The sequence below is a fragment of the Salarias fasciatus genome, chromosome 19 (genome assembly GCF_902148845.1).
Source record: "Salarias fasciatus chromosome 19, fSalaFa1.1, whole genome shotgun sequence".
Lineage (NCBI taxonomy): Eukaryota > Metazoa > Chordata > Actinopteri > Blenniiformes > Blenniidae > Salarias > Salarias fasciatus.
The window spans coordinates 6,025,417-6,041,255 of NC_043763.1; the positions used below are offsets into that span (position 1 = coordinate 6,025,417).

At 46.0% G+C, this 15,839-nt stretch overlaps 2 protein-coding genes across 2 annotated transcripts; one reads left to right on the forward strand and one right to left on the reverse strand.

Annotated features, from left to right (window-relative positions):
- Positions 1-181: 181 nt before the first annotated feature.
- On the forward strand, positions 182-3,340 carry siva1 (SIVA1, apoptosis-inducing factor). Its single transcript, XM_030116341.1, has 4 exons — positions 182-366; positions 679-843; positions 2,703-2,856; positions 3,101-3,340. The coding sequence occupies exons 1-4, from the start codon at positions 246-248 to the stop codon at positions 3,147-3,149; spliced, it is 489 nt and encodes a 162-aa protein (XP_029972201.1). The 5' UTR covers positions 182-245; the 3' UTR covers positions 3,150-3,340.
- Positions 3,341-8,131: 4,791 nt separating this feature from the next.
- zbtb42 (zinc finger and BTB domain containing 42) lies at positions 8,132-15,556 on the reverse strand. Its single transcript, XM_030116339.1, has 2 exons — positions 15,339-15,556; positions 8,132-14,040 (listed from the first exon to the last, which is right to left on the reverse strand). Exon 2 carries the CDS (start codon positions 14,024-14,026, stop codon positions 12,434-12,436), a length of 1,593 nt encoding a protein of 530 aa, XP_029972199.1. The 5' UTR covers positions 14,027-14,040; positions 15,339-15,556; the 3' UTR covers positions 8,132-12,433.
- Between the last annotated feature and the right edge of the window lie 283 nt (positions 15,557-15,839).

Consider the following 15,839-nt stretch of genomic DNA (forward strand, 5'->3'; position numbering starts at 1 on the left):
ATAATGTAACAAAATACGACACAGAACGTGGTCTTTGAACGCACCATGCGTTGAGCGAAGTTTATATCAACCTAGCCACGTGACATATTACTCGATGTCTGATTGGCTTACAGTTTTCACGTGACAATAAAACATGCCTGTGATTGGCTCGTTTTTTTTCCACCTTCTTGTAATTTTCCCGCAAACAACTCAGCGTGAAAACAAGTAGCGGGCTCTGGGAGCGCAGCGCTTTTTAACAGCCAAATATGCCGAAACGAGCCTATCCATTCCCAGAAACCTTTTCTTCCCAGTACAAGATACACATAGGGCAGTCGGAGTTGAGCAAATACGGCGTGTTTGGGAACACATACAGGCAGGAAATATACGGTAAGTGTGAGTGTGGCTACTATGTAGCGTTAGCTCATGTTAGCTTCGACGTTGCGCACATCCACAAGTAGTGTTGGGGCGCAGATCAGTCTCTTAAACATGATACAAGAATGTGTGTATGGGTCAGCTGTGTCGTCCGACATGAGTGTTTAACTGAGGTTCGTTTGGGTTGGCCTAATATCGCCATAATTGAACAATGTGTTCTTACACAACTTGGCAGTCTGAACTTTTTATTTGGGCACAAAGTGTCCTCTGTTTGCCAGCTGTCACGTTTGATTCCTCTCACGAGTAGAATTTTTTTCCTCCTCCCAGCCAAAACGAAGAATTTGCTCTTCGTGGGAGCCAAGGCGGTGATGGGCTCAATATGGACAGGAGAGGAGAAACAAGCCGACCCCCCTGTCAGCAGCCACTCTCTGCTGAGAGGACAGACACTGATCGGACACGATGGGAGACTGACGAGAGGGACTGCAGCTCCAGGTGAGCCTGACCTGAGGGTCACAGTACGCATGCATTCAGAGGATGAGAGAATCCCCACAGCCACCTGCATTAATGAGCACCCAGCAGAAGAATCAGGTCAAACGTATTCAGTCCTCCTGCCATCGATCCATCACGACTTTATACAACAGGGAATAACCGCAGCTGACATCAGTTCACAGACAGAATGAACCAAATATGTTTGTTGTTTTGGAGTTTTTCTATACTGTGAGTAAACAGCAGTCTCCTAAAAATACACCTGTTTTCACAGGAATGTAATGCCACAAAATACACATACAATCTCGCTTCGAAAGGAAAATCACCTGACCTTTTTGGATGATGTGCTGACCAAAGGCAGTAGTGAAAGGTTGTGAGGAATGAATGCTCAGAAGTCCCATCAATTTAATTGCTTATCTTTATCTTACATGGTTGGATATAATACAGACCGCTCATTTGCCGTCTGCAGCAGGGTTCATCGAAGCTGTTGTAGAAGCAGTTTCCGAGGCACGGTGTCACACAGAGGGAAGTCTCTTACAAGCTCCTGAATAGTTAAAGATACAAAGTTCACCCTTAATGACAGTGAATGTTCATCCTTGAAAGGAGACTTAGTTGTTAGCAGTGATTCACTGTAAGTTTGTTTTCAATATTTGAACATTTAGCAAGCACATCTCTAATTCTTGCTTTTTCTGAGCACAATTGTGGAATTTTGGTGAAAATACACAATTTCCTTTTGTGTCATTACTTTAACATGTATTAAGAAATAGGTGAAGCACATTTTTAAATCACATTTGTCCACATTGGCTGATCAGTTCCGGCTTTAACCTGAGCATAGTGTCAGGGTAGACAATCGCTTGGATGAGAATCTCCACCAGGACTGACAACAAATGAGGGTCAAACATGTGAAAACTTAGAAATCCATATTCTGTCCCCTCACTATTAAACTTAATCAAGCTCGTCAGTAACTACAGCAGGATTACAAAAGAACTATCGGAGGCTTTTTAAAAAACAACCTGCTGCAACCATGTGTCTATTATGAAGGTTGTACGCACTTATCCTCAGTTGATGTAATTTCTTTCCCTGTCCTGACCTTAAAGCGACACTAAGGAACTTTTCAACCTTAATAAAACATTTTAATATCTTTTCTGATGATACATCGACTTACAACGGGTTGAATGACCCCTCTGTCACGGGCTGAGGGCGTCAGTATTGCTTTCACTTGGACTAAGAAACTGTGAGGAGGGTGGTAGGAACCCAGCACACGGCATGCGTCACATTATGATATAATATTGTTTAGCCACCATTAGATTCATTACCTCGTCGCTATCCGTCCTTCACACAGCCACTAGAAACAAATGTAGGCGAGTTCAGTCTGACAGCATGCCACCGGGAGCAGCATTTTACAACGTCACGCACTAGTCCTCATGGGAACTGTAGTATTCCTTTAGGCAAAACACTACCGCTTTTGTCCACTGGCGCCGCCAAAATCAACGGAAACTGAAAGTTCCTTAGTGTTACTTTAAGTTATAACTCATTCCTGATGTAGTTCGGAGATAATAGTTTTGTCACCCAGTTTGTGTGCATTAAGAATTTTATTTTTGTTCAATCTTTTAAATTGCATGAATTCCCTAATAAATGAAATGTTAGTAGAAGCCTCCATGACATGTTTATTTTTGTATTTGGTCAGCATAGGAATCAGATAGCATATAAGGCTGTTTTTAATGTATTTAAGAAAACATTGCCCTCTTGTTGTGATGAATCGGAGTAATTCCCTCCTTTCGCCACTAGATGTCAGTGTTTCCCCAAACGTGGTTAAAGCGTTGCTCTCGGTTAAAGATTTCAGTGTTGTGTGTTTGGCTCTGTAGGTGCAGCAGCGGTTCCCTCAGGCTGCTGTGTGTGTCAGAAGAGCCAGGGGTCCCGGACCGTGTGCTCGCAGTGTGACCGCCAAACCTGTTCCTCCTGCACCCGGCTGTGCTCCAGCTGCTCCAGCCTCTGCTGCTCGGTCTGCACCATCATAGAGTACGCCGCCTCCTGTCCTTATCCTGAAAGATTCTCACAGATATCCTGACACATCTTGAAATTAGGAGTAGATCTTATTAAAACCTAGATTTACATTTGATACCCTTAGTTTTAATGATGTTATATGTTAAAGACTAGCTGTTGTTTGTTCTACGAGTTAAGCTCTTCATGTCAAAGTGCTCTGAAGCTAATTTTTCTTTTTTTCTTTTACATAATAACCTTGAATATTTTGTTTATTCCACAGCTACAGCGGGCGTTATGATGAAGTACTCTGCTGCAGCTGCTCTACGTAAAGGAAGACCTGAGCAGCCGTCAGAACTTGAAGCTTGAATTTATATAGACGCCCCACATGAATGAGATATATCGACTGCCTTTTTATACCTCTTTTTTTTTTTATATGTGATCCAGATGTGTGTGTGTGTGTGTGTGTGTATATATGTATGCTATTCCAAATGTAACTGAAATAAACTTGACTTTTTGAATATGCAATTGCTTTAAGTGATACAGTATGTGAGAGGTTTGATTGAGGCTTTCTGACTGCACTGACCTCTCGGGACTGGAGATGTGAAAAGTACAAGAAAACATTTGGATTGGCTGCGATTCGCACAGTGATTTAAAACTTCGCACAGAACCCTGTTGACTTCTGGAGCTAATTTTTGCCTGCAAGTTTCACACATTTTGAGGCAGGATTCCAGACTTCTCTTTAAAATACAGCGGTCTCATCAATCCTATCGTCAGCTGACGTCTTTTTTAAATTGGATTTTTTTTTTCCTCGTGTTACTCTGGATGAGGAGCTGACAGAGTCGACTTTCCTCCAGCGACTTCCTCAGATTTGTTGAGTTTACCTGCAACAATTCTCACGCTATTTTACCCATTTTTCCCCGAACATGTTCAAAATTATGGCAGCATGTCACGAGGATCAAGGGAATCTTCTGGAAGCGCTTTTGCCGAAGGGCTGTGAGATCAGGGCTTTGAAGATGGATGGATCAAAGTATTTTTTTGGTGTGCCAGATATCCAGAAGGTTTCACAGCTATGCTGCGTTGTAGTTACACAAATCAGCAGGGGGCAGCACACATCAGGCCCTGGCTTGAAAGATGAGTTCCTTGTAGAAGAGGGGGGGTTCTCAGTGGGTGAGCAATTTGGTCTCACTGTGCTGAAGAGGCACAGTTTCAACCTTTTAGTCAGAAGTGTGTAAGTTTTGTCTCCGCTTGGCAATGATAATGAAATTCCGATCCAGGCTGAGCGGGCCTGACCTTGAGAATCCTGCTATCGAATTTATTTATTAAAACAAGACGACCCAGAGGTTGAGCACAACCGGGCCTTTAGCTGCAGACAATTTGGCTACAATTACCCCTGCTGGACACGACCTTGAGGCGCAGTCATCACTTTCTCCTGGCTGCTGCTCGTCACCGGAGCAGGCCGCCGCTCAGGGTCAGCCGCCGTACACTGGGAGTAATTGTTCTTGGAGGCAGAAGTCCTCAGCACTGCTTCATGGAGATGGAGTCACGTGACGCGGCGTTGGAGGTATTTGGCTCGGATGAGCACAGCACACCTCCCAGGAGCCGGGGCCGATTTGCACACGCTCCCGTGAGCGCCGGTTGAGTCACATTGTGGCCAGTTGTGGCCCCGCTCCTCTGGGAGCCGCCGCAGTTGGTGTCCGAGGCCTCGGCCTGACTTCTGGCTGAGTGAGCAGACAGCTGCCGGCGAGCGAGGCGTCAAGTTGTCTGCAGGTTTCTGGGCTGGAAGGACCTCAATGAGATGGCCGTAAAATATCTGAACACAAGCCCTTCACTGATGGTTCCATTGATGGAAGAGAATCAAGTTGTTGGGGTTTTTTTTTTAAGTGAATGAACTTTGCACCTACAAAATGAATGTATTGGCTCATTGATGAAAACTGGTAAATAGTGAAAACACAGTTTCTCTTTTTATTTCAAATTTTAAACATCTAACCTGCAAGAAAAGAACTTTATTCAATATAGCTTTTTACGGGGCATGCTCTCGCCTCACAGTGGCAAGTCTGGGTTGAACCATCTGGGGCCTTTCTGTGAGGAGTTTGCATGTTTTCCTTAAATCCAATTCTGAACTCCAGCAGGAGACTTTGTTGCCATGTTAAAAGAGGAGAGAGAGACATAATAATAAAAAGAAGCTTCATTGCTAAATCATAAGTTTTAAACATTTTCAGATTATGCAGAAAAATACATCAGATATTAATTAAAAACATCAGGAGAAGAGTTATATTTTGTCATGGACTGAAGATCCAAACAGTTGTTCACTATATTTTCCTAAAATGTGAGAAATATGAGCAAGTGATTAAAGCTCTGTGACGGGGCTCACTCTCTCACACTTTAAAGACTTTACAGACACACTTTACGCCCGCTGCAGAATGCAAGAGTTTCTTTCTTTACATTTTAACATATACACTAACCCCCTGTAGGCATTAATTCACATTTTATGGTAAGTGAGAGTCCCTGCAAATGGCCCGACTGTAATGTGTATATATCTGCAATGCATCAATGTTTACAGAAAAAAAATCTTTATTAATGTTTAATTTTTTATGTTAATACTTCTTTTAACCTCACAAACTGAAACGTTGGTCTTTCCATTCGGCTGCAGCGGATGCTGATGGTTAACCCCCCCCCCCCCCCAGCGCCACAGTGATGTGATGACTTTATGTGCATTCAGAAAACAAGACAGTGCACCTGTCAAGGTTTTCAGCGCGGCCCCATCCGTGACACTTAAAGGACAAAGAGGTCAGGGTGTGCTGCAGCTCCTCGCCCCCGTCTCCTCCTCGGTATACATGTGGGGAAGGGAGGGAGGAGGTGGGGGGGCCACATAATCACCCACGGCGCTCCAGACAGGACCAACTGCAGTCGGCCAGCGGGAGCACGTGGCTTTGTCTTTCAGCCATTCTTTTGGGGACCAGCTGTGGTCTGAGCGCGGCGGCGGGCCCAGTGATGCTGCTGCTATAAATATGCGTCAACGAGTGTGAGTAAGTGACAGCTGTACAGTGGACCAAGGACACGCTGTCTTGGCACCGTCAGGGCAGGCCGGTCCAAAAAAGGCAAGCCCTGTGTGTGAGAGCGCACTAGTTGATATTATGCACTTGCAGCAACATAATGATAAGTCAGGATTCAAGCTGTGATTAAGGACTTAATCTCACAAATTGTTTATGAGAAGTGGAAATCAGATCATTGTCTGTGGTTTGGTGGGCTTTAAACTGCGTGTTTATGGAAAGAGTGGGACTCAGATTTCCTGAAAGTCAAAGGAATGGCTCCTCCGAAAAACAATCAGTGGATGAGGACAATAAATATGCATGTGTGTTAATGTGGAGAGGGAGGAAAAAGAAAACTCCCCCCGTGCGCGTGCGGGCGTGCGCGGTATGTACACAAGCGCATGTGCTACTGTGTTTGTGTGCCCTTTTCAAGTGTGACCACCTGTCTTTTGTTAAGAAATAAATAAATAAACACGGGCCACACCAGCTGTCCCTGGCAGTCCGTCCCTTCAGAGGTCAAGGGCTCCCACCGCTGGCCTTGTTGAGGTGCTGGACACTTACAACTTTCCTCAACTTCTCTCAAGTACCTCCAAACACATACACACACACACACATACACACCTTATGCTTCTATACATTTCAGGCTTACATTAATCCCCTGCAGAGTTAAACACAACTCAGCCAAAGCTGCTAGTCTTTCTTCAATAAGGACCTTCTTTTCCGTCCTCCTCGCCTCTTGGTGAGCGTCCGGTCAGGTGCAGGTACCCATCAGCGCCGGAGAACAAGGCCACACGCGAAAGAAGAAAAAAAAAAAGACACTCGCAGGCAAATGAGGCCGGCTCTGAAAGGAATGTTTGATTACAGCATGGAGTTACACTGCACATATCCCAGCTCGTCACCCTGCAGCTAAGCCCTATCACATGGCCCCGACTTTCCATGTGAAGGTTTTGGTCCATACGAAACACACTCATACACACACACACACACACACTGGGGCGGTTTAAGCCCAGGATCCCCGTTAGGCAGATGTGAGCTGCCGGTGCCAGCGTGCGCTCCGAGGGCCCTCGGCGGTGGACGTTGCAGAGAGTCCCTTATTTACTGCGAGCTGGCCGCGGCCGTCCGGGGCGTTTATGAATGATCTTGGGAGGACATTGTTTTCTTTATGTCGCGGCTGCCTGGCCAGCGCCGCCGTGTCGTCTGTTTGTGCATAAAGTACGTGCTGGGGAGCCGGGGCCAGACAATAGCCTGGCTGAGCTACTACCCACGCACACAATAGAGCGGTGGGATGAGGCCGAGGTCTGGGGCCGTGGTTTCGGGGGCCGTGGGGGTGGAGGTAGCACGGATGGGGGCAGGGGGCGGTTGGATGGATGCAGCGGCCCTTTTTCTATATGGCATTCCCAGAACGGAGGGGTGGGGGGCGTTGGGATTTTTGGGGGAGGGTGGTGGGAACGCGAGCACATCCCTATTGGGATCACGTAGCGGAGCAGCTGGATTTCTTTCATGGTGCAGCCGGGAAATAATTAAAAGTTCTCGCCATTGAAAATGTCCAGTGAATTGGCATGAAGTTCCTCGCTGAGACAGACATTTGGTGTGCGTGTGTGTGTGTGTGCGGTTTAGGTTTTTGCAGCAAATACAATCAGGTTGAGTTTAAGTAATAATTACGCCAGGACAGACTCAGCTGGCTTTGCTACAGCCGGTTTATCTCCTCTGGCAACAGGTCGGGAACAATAGAAGCCCATCTTGAAATTGCTACGTCCTTGAGCTCAGTTTATGGTTTCAGAGGGATATGGCCTGTAAGACCAGCAGTGTTATCACATTCTGTTGTCTCTGTACACATTGCAGCACTGCCCACACACACACACACACACACATGCAGTCTGCCCGCTTGTTGCTGCTGTGTGTGTCACATACGAGCTCCCTCACAGCATTCCCAGGCCGCCAGCCTGTCCACAGCCTCGATTTTCCTGATGAAAGTGTAAAAAAAAAAAAGTGGGCTCGTAAATAAAGGAAACTCCACACAATCGGAGAAAGTTGTTCCATTTAATTTTCTATGTATAATCTTAATAAAGACCTAAATCAAGATTGTCACATTTCCACAGCACACGCACACAAGCACACTCCGAAAGCGCAAAGAAAATGCACGTACAGTTACAGATCAAATTAAATTGCCTGAATATCTAAGCAATGTCAATTCTGCATTAAGATTGTCCTCTAATCTCTAAACCACTAACACTGAAGCAATTGGTTACTATAAAATATACCTTTCTTATTAAAAAATTATATTAAATTCTAATGGCACTTCTACAAATTCTATTAAAAAGATCTTCATTTGACATTTAGAAGCTTTTTTTTTTTTCCAAATCAAAACCGAGACAGTCAAATGTTGCACAAGAAGCGTTTGCAATAATAAATATTTCTCATGATTATACACAAATTCACAGTTGTAACCTGCAGAGGACAAAGTTCCAGTATCAATAAAGTCAGTTGTTGTTTTTTTGTTTTTTTTTTAGACGTAAAAAGATCATACAGCATGAGTTAGGCGAACATAGCCCTCGATTAAGAGTAGCACTGTTTCAAGTCAACAATCAAAATCTCTGTTTCACATTCAACAGTGACATTTAAAAAGGAACGGACTGTTAGTTCCCAGTAGTATCGGCTGATGGCAACCCGAACTCAAAAATGCTCGACTTCAGCTGAACACATCTAGAAGAAATTTATTCACTGAACCCCCCCCAACCCAAAAAAGAAAAAAAATAAAATCTGAAGGTAATCTCATGCAGAGCAGCACTGATACATGGACTTTTAGCTTTTTTTTTGTCTGAACTGATTTGATATGATTGAAAGTCGACGACTGTCAGTGAGTCGTTTCACAATCCGCCGCCGTGATGTGAACTTCGACTCCGCAGTCGAGGGCAAATAAGAAACAAAACAAAAGTGGTACGCGATAGAAAAAAAAAAGGGCTTCTCCAGATGCAACACCTATCCGTGTGTCTATAAGGCACATTTGGCGATCATCCTGGAGGTATAAATAAAGACTTCAAACAAAACAAAACAGAGAATTCTTTACACGTCGTTAGTTTTTCTACCGCTGTACACATGTACATTAGAGAATCAAGCAATCTTCAACTTGCACCTTGTAGAAATGTTCCTTTAAAAACAAAGAAGTGATGGAAAAAAAAAAATAAAAGTACATTCCTGTGTGTTCTGATTGAAATATTCATGATGTGTGTCACCTGGGGGAGCGTGTGAACCGCAGCAGTGTTTTGTGGTTCAGGAGCTCTCCTGAGGTCAGGGAGCGGAGTGATGGATCGATCTGAGAGGGAATCCAGTCCAGCTTGGTCTCTTTCAGCAGCAATGAAACAATTTAATCACCTGTGATTTTTCTTTCAGTAGCAGTTTTCTTGATGAACATTAAAAAAAATAAATAAAATAAAATAAAAGCCTATCCTGACATGAAGACTTGATCAACGGCTATCTGACCTCTAATGTCTCAGACACATGGCTGTCAGCCTCAAACTTATTCAATCTTAAGCTGGCATTTGGGTAAAAAAGTGATTTTTTTTTTTTTTCCTCGCATCATTTAGAAAAACTGAAACAGACATGTTTTAGATTCACCTCATGAATTTTAGCTTATAATATGTGAAAAATCCAAAATACAGTATCTGAAAGTATCACAACACTTCATAGGAGCCGATGTTTTCCCAGTTGTTTTTAACCAGACGCCACTGAAAGCCACTCAAAATGAGACATGAAACCTTTTTGTAACAATAACTGACCGAGCAATCAGACGTCCAAATATGGAGAAATGACAACATCACATAGTAGTGTCTATATTGGTGAACCGCTACGTCTGACCTCCAGACATATTTTACCCAATTACAACTTTTTTTTCTCCCAGAAAATGAGGAAAAATTGTAGTTTGATTGATTTCTCCATACTTGTGACGGACGTGCGGCACGCCGCTGGTCGTGTCTCCACGCAGAGGAACAATGAGGCGTTTATCCACCCCGTGCTGGGATAGGTGGGGGGGGGGGGGGGGGGGGGGGGGGGGTCCTTCTTTGATGCCTCCAAACAATACACCTGTTTACAGTCTCCTTGCTCTCTCAATACATTTCTCACATTCCAACGGCTCCATTCAATACAGAAAAGTGCAAAGAGGGACTTGAACTGGCTTTTCTCCCCACAGCTAGAGGAGAGATACACAATGATCCCTTGAGGGCTACCTGGGAGTAGGTGGCTGTAGTAGTAGTGAGAGGAGGTGGAGGTGGAGGAGGTGGAGGTGGAGGGGGGGGGACAATGCCTGTATTGTCTCCATCCTATAGGTAGCCAGTGCCGTGTCAGTGCGGCTGTGCTTGTGAACCGCTGCTTCCTCTGGCGGAACAGCGGTCGGAGTAGCATTAACTGCTCTGATTCGTAGCGAAGGCGGAGTCCGGTGAAGTCTTGAATATGGAAAAAAAAGAAGCAAAACTCCCCCGAGGGGTGGGGAAGACTCCAAACGGAAGAGACTCCAGCCTTAATAATAAGACACCTGACTCTCTCAACATGGAAAACAAACCGTTTGATAAATATAATATGTATTTACATTAAATATACAAATAGTAAGAAATAGCAGCCTAGACAATAGTATTGAAACTATATGCATGCTAAAAACAAGTGCTTCTCTATGTTCCATGTGACAAATCTTGAATACTCCGCAGAGGTTTCTACACAATATATTAAAGTACAGTTACAGTAACTCGATTTGCACAGAGAAAATGGACAGCCCCAAACACCAGTTAATGAGTACCAAGATCGCTAGGCAAGACACAAGAAGGCTTCCAAGCCTGTAGAAATAAGAAACTACACCTACAGTAAACCCTGAACCAAGTCAAACTAATAAATAAATTCTGATCAAGTCTTCTCAGGACAGATTAGACAAAATATCAACTGTTTAGCACTACACCCCTGGTTAAGAATCCAATACAGCATCTACGTGAACCGACAGAGGGAATCCACTTCCCGCCCAGAGACTCCTCCGAGGGCAGCGTCGCTAAAGGCTTCGTCAGTAGTAACTTACACACATACAGTAAAGCAACGTGAAAACGGTTAATTCCAAAGGAAGGAAAGGTCAGTAGAATTGGCTGAATGGCACAGCTTTGACGTCCGCTTCTCGTCTGTTTCCTCTCTGCCTGCTGAGGGTTTTGGACGCCTCATGCCAGCGGTTTTCAAAGTGTGGCAGGATGGAGGTGCAGTTACTTTCCAAGTTTCTCAAATTAATAGATATTATTAACAGCTGTTAGCAAAAAAAAAGGTTATCTTATACTTGAATTTGGAGAATCTGGTTTGAGAGTTTACAGTTTTGCACATTTTATCATTTCCATCCATCCCCATTACACTTATACCTTCAGATTTAATACATTTCCTTCAATGAATCATGCTTGGAAAAGGCACCCACACTTTGAAAACCACTTCTTTACACCATACCAGAAAGTAACAAGGTCATTTAGTGACGGCTATTAGCTTTTAACCCACATCGCTCAAACATTCAGCAGAAGAGAGCGTGGTTTATATTCTTTTAAATTACTTAATTAAGAACAACCGTGGCTCTTTGTTTCTGCCTGGTATGGAGAGTGTGATTGTTGATTGTTTTTTTTGTTTTTTTTTTAAAGAGAAATAATATCTATGGCATTACAGCTCATTCTTGTTTTAGTAAGTACACTCGGTGAAGTGTTAAGAATGTCAGTAGGCACCAGAGTTACAAGCATAAACTACTTTCCATCCCTCTTCTGATTATACAGCCTAGTTTGAAGTAGCATATGTAAGGCCAGTCCATCATCCTGCCCTCATGTTAGCAAGCACAGAGCTGGGAACGCAAAGCCAAGACACTGAGAAAGCAATGTGGTGATCTGATGGCCTTCGTACAGAACAACATAAAACCTTCATTTAAACCCAATCAAATTTCTTCTTTCATGGAAAAAAAATAGAATAAAAAATCATAATTCCAGTAGTCAGACTTCATTAGTTTTGCTGCCTTATGATAGTTTACTTGTTAGGGACTAAAGAAATCCCCCAAAATAAATAATAAGAATAATAATAAGTGTTAAAAAAAATCATATATTGCTACTAACGGACGGTTCTGATCTCCCATGTGCACAAATAAAAAGTCTCGCTCTCTCTGACGATTGTATAAACGTTTGTGAGCGCGTCTACCTACGGTTCAAAACACAGGATGCTTTTCATCGTTCGGGAGACATACTCCATGAATAAACTCGACAGACTGACACAAACGGGACAGAAACAAACAAGTGCATCGTCTGATTTGTTCACCTTTGTGGAAACGGATCCAGCTCAAGTTTCACAGCGCTCATGTTAATCTTAGCAGCCCGTGCATCTCCAGCTGGCCGTCTCTGACCCTCGCGCTCGCCCGCCACACCGTCCAGCTCAGAAAACAGCTCCAGTTTTAAAGTTGCTACATCTTTTAGCTTGCGAAACGTCACACGGGATAGAATCCAACGGATATGTCTCCAGCAAAAACTGCCGAGGTGAGTTGTGCTAACGCGGAGGGCTGTTGGGAGTGTGTGTCGTGGCACTGGTGGGGAGGCGTTTTATCCAATGGCGAGAGTCTTGACAAGGCCACAGTGAAACTTCCTGATGTGGCGGTAGAGGTCCCCCGACTGCGTGAAGCGCCGCTCGCACCACTTGCAGGCGTGCGGCTTCTCCCGCGTGTGGACCACGGCGTGCCGGCTCAAGTTGTGGGAGTACTGGAAGCTCTTGCCGCACTGGCCGCAGGTGTACGGCTTCTCGCCGGAGTGCGTGCGCTCGTGGCGCTTCAGGGTGTACATGCACGAGAAGGTCTTGTTGCACTGCATGCAGGTGGGGACCGAGCCGTCGGGGGACAGCTTGGACCGGGCGCCGTCCTTCTCGCGGAAGTGCGAGCTGAGGTGGAGCTGCAGCACGTGGGGGCTGGGGAAGACTTTGCTGCAGAGGGGACACACGCACACCTGTTGCCCGGGGGGCAGGAGCACCCCGCTGGAGGTGGAGATGTCCGAGGAGGCCAGGTCGTCCTCCTCCTCCTCCTCGCTGTCCCCCAGCAGCCGGCCCCTCCCGTCCGACTCCCTGCCCGGGGCGCCCTCCCTCCTCCGGCAGGCCTCCCCCTCCTCGTCCATCAGGTCCTCCTCCTGGGAGAGCAGGGCGGCTGTGGAGCCGTTGTTGCCTGGGAAGAGGGCAGCGAACCCTGTCACCACTGAGCTCCTGGCACTATTCCCAAAGCGCTGGCTCTCAGGGCTCATCGGCTCACTGTCCTCCTGCTCTGACAGCAAGTCGTGTTCGTCTTTAACAAGTGGCTCAGTGCCCTGCTGCTGGCTGTCGAGGGCCAGCTGTCCCGAGACGTAGGAGGGGTGTAAGGGATCTCTGCTAGACAGAGGCTTGAAAGACAAATCCAGTGCACAGTCCATGTCATCTGAAGCCCAGGACCTCTGGGACAGCAATACGGTGGAACTACTGACATCAGCTTTTGTTTTTCCAGCTGTTTGAACGTAGGGCTCGGCCTCTGCTGACACATAATTGACACCTACAAGGTCCGGGGACCTGCCAGAGTGACCGTTTGCCTTCTGCCTGCTCTGCGCAGACCTATCACAATCTGTGACAGCCAGCCTGACTTCACTGTTGTCCATGTCAAACTCCTCCGCCGGGGGGGCCCTGTGAAGCCCCTGAGACTGTGTCTGGGGCAGTCGCTGAATGAGCTGCTTACTGTGCAGCTCCCAGTCCGACGAGTTCTCTCTGTCCAGACAGCTGAGTCCCAAACCCTCGCCCATCTTTTCATCCAGCGAGGACAGTTCCTTATCTTTCAGCTTACCTTTGCACACTTTCACTATGTCGTACATGTGGAGGTAGCTGGCCGCCGCCAGGACATCCTCCACTGGCAGAGTGCTGAATTCCAACTTCCCCTCATACATAAATTCAAGGAGCAGGCTGAAAGCCGGGGCTGTCACAATGTCACTGTTGAGATGCACAACGTCCCTTTTGTCTAGCTGGTCCCTGTAGAAGAGATGGAAGTACATGCTGCAGGAGGCCAGCACGGCTCTGTGCGCTTTGAATCGAGCCTCTCCGACAAGAACAGTGCAGTCACAGAGGAAACCTTGGTGACGCTGCTGACTCAGACACTGCAGCAACTGGCGGCTATGGTCTGGGAACTCCATTCTTCCTTCATAACCTGATGAAAAACAGGAAAAACAGGATACTGGATAAATGAAATGAAGCCATTAAGAGGGCAGAACTGGGCTGCGGTGGCGCATCAGAGTCAAACTAGGAGCGATCGAAAGCAGGGCTATAAGTTCAGCCAAATGATTTAAAAGTACCAACAAACAAAAGAAAAAATCTGAACTGGTTCAGGATTTCATAATTTGCATTTAAGAATATCTCGAGTGTATTTGCATCAGTAACTTTATCCAACTTGGGAAGAGTAAATCTACCATCGCTCCAGTGGTGCAGGACACGCTACACTGCGCTCACCCACCCACGGATCCCGGTGTAAACGGACCCACTCTCCAAATGATCCAAAGTATTCCGGCTGGTAGTAGCAGTCAGCCCACTCCGTGCGCTCCCAGAATTTAGCGAGAAGTGACGCACCGATGCGTCTCCAAACACACACATACGTATATATACACAAAAGCAGCGCGTGTTTACAGGACAAACTGGGAAAAGGTAGCGCTCGGGAGCGGAAGATAAGGTGGAAAGAAAGAAAAAAAAATAAATAAAAAAGCAGAATGAGAGCGGAGCGGAGTGAGTAAAGTGGTGCTCTGTTTGCTAATTACACTGCAAGCTGTGGAGTCAGCTGCTCTGACATCACCGCAATGGAAACGCTACCTCCAGCTGTGCGCCCCTTTATGCCATATGTTAAACTCTGGACTGCGCACTCCGAAAAACACACGCAACTTAGACAGATATGGAGGATATTTATAGGTGTCACGAGATTACACGGCATCTCCAACTTTTTTCTTTTTTTTTTTAATCGGGTGATTTATCACACGCGCGCGCATGAAATAAAAGAGAAGATAACCGCTCCTTTGGCTTTTTTTTTTTTTTTTTTTTTGCGCACTCATCAGGCAGCCGCGCACAACTGTCGGTTTGTTTAAAGAGGGCTGATTTAAAAAGGTGGAGAAAAAAATGGGCAGATGGTGAGGAGTGGGAATAAACCGGACGGAATTGTGTGTTTAAAGTTTGTGCATGAGCGTAATTTTGCGCGCAGTAGTTTGGATTATTTTCTTCTTCTTTTTTTTTTCGTGGGGAGAAAAAACAAAACAAAACGATAAAGCAAAAAAGTGACCGCGGGAGACTGAATGGCCAAGGGCGCAGTAAACCGAGCTCCACGTCCGTGTTGGGAAACGCATTGCTGGGAGCCTTTTAAACAGCAGAGGAACTCACGGCAACTGCGCCTGAAAGCGAGCGGCGAAAAGAGGGGACACTCTTTCAACTTTGTCCGTCTGGCGGCTGTAAAAACGCGCTACTCACACGAATTCCCGCCCGGATCGTCGTCTTCTTTCCGCCTAGGAGCCCCGCTGTCCTCTCATGATGGTGCGGCCAGATGTTCGCTTCTCCTTGTCGTTTCTTGAGCTCCAGTCCGACCCTGGGAAGGCAGGCTGCACTCAGCGCTGCTGTGTGTCAAGCAGGTTGATAATGGGACAAGTCTCGCGATACCCGCGCGCGTCCACAATAAGTTCTGTACTACTCCGAGAATTCACACAGCGGCAGCAAGTAGCAGGGCACACTGGGGCGCATCCGCTGGCTGTCTTATTAAAACACCTGTCCCCGCCAGCGAGGGAGGGGGGGGGGAGGAATCAGTGTGGCACGGAAGAAGAGGACGACAGGGGCAACAGCGGCTTATCCAGCAACCAGTTTTACTCTAAAAACAGGGGCGGATCCAGGGATTTTTATTGGAGGAGTCCAGAGCACAGGGGGTACCAATACTTAACCCTTCCATTCGGTCTTTTTTGCATTTAATAGATACAACAA

Coding starts and splice junctions, on each gene's coding strand:
- siva1 (XM_030116341.1), top strand. CDS start 246: ATGCCGAAACGAGCCTATCCATTCCCAGAAACCTTTTCTTCCCAGTAC. Junction 844..2,702: donor GAGAGGGACTGCAGCTCCAG/GTGAGCCTGACC, acceptor TTGGCTCTGTAG/GTGCAGCAGCGGTTCCCTCA. Junction 2,857..3,100: donor TCGGTCTGCACCATCATAGA/GTACGCCGCCTC, acceptor TTTATTCCACAG/CTACAGCGGGCGTTATGATG.
- zbtb42 (XM_030116339.1), bottom strand. CDS start 14,026: ATGGAGTTCCCAGACCATAGCCGCCAGTTGCTGCAGTGTCTGAGTCAG.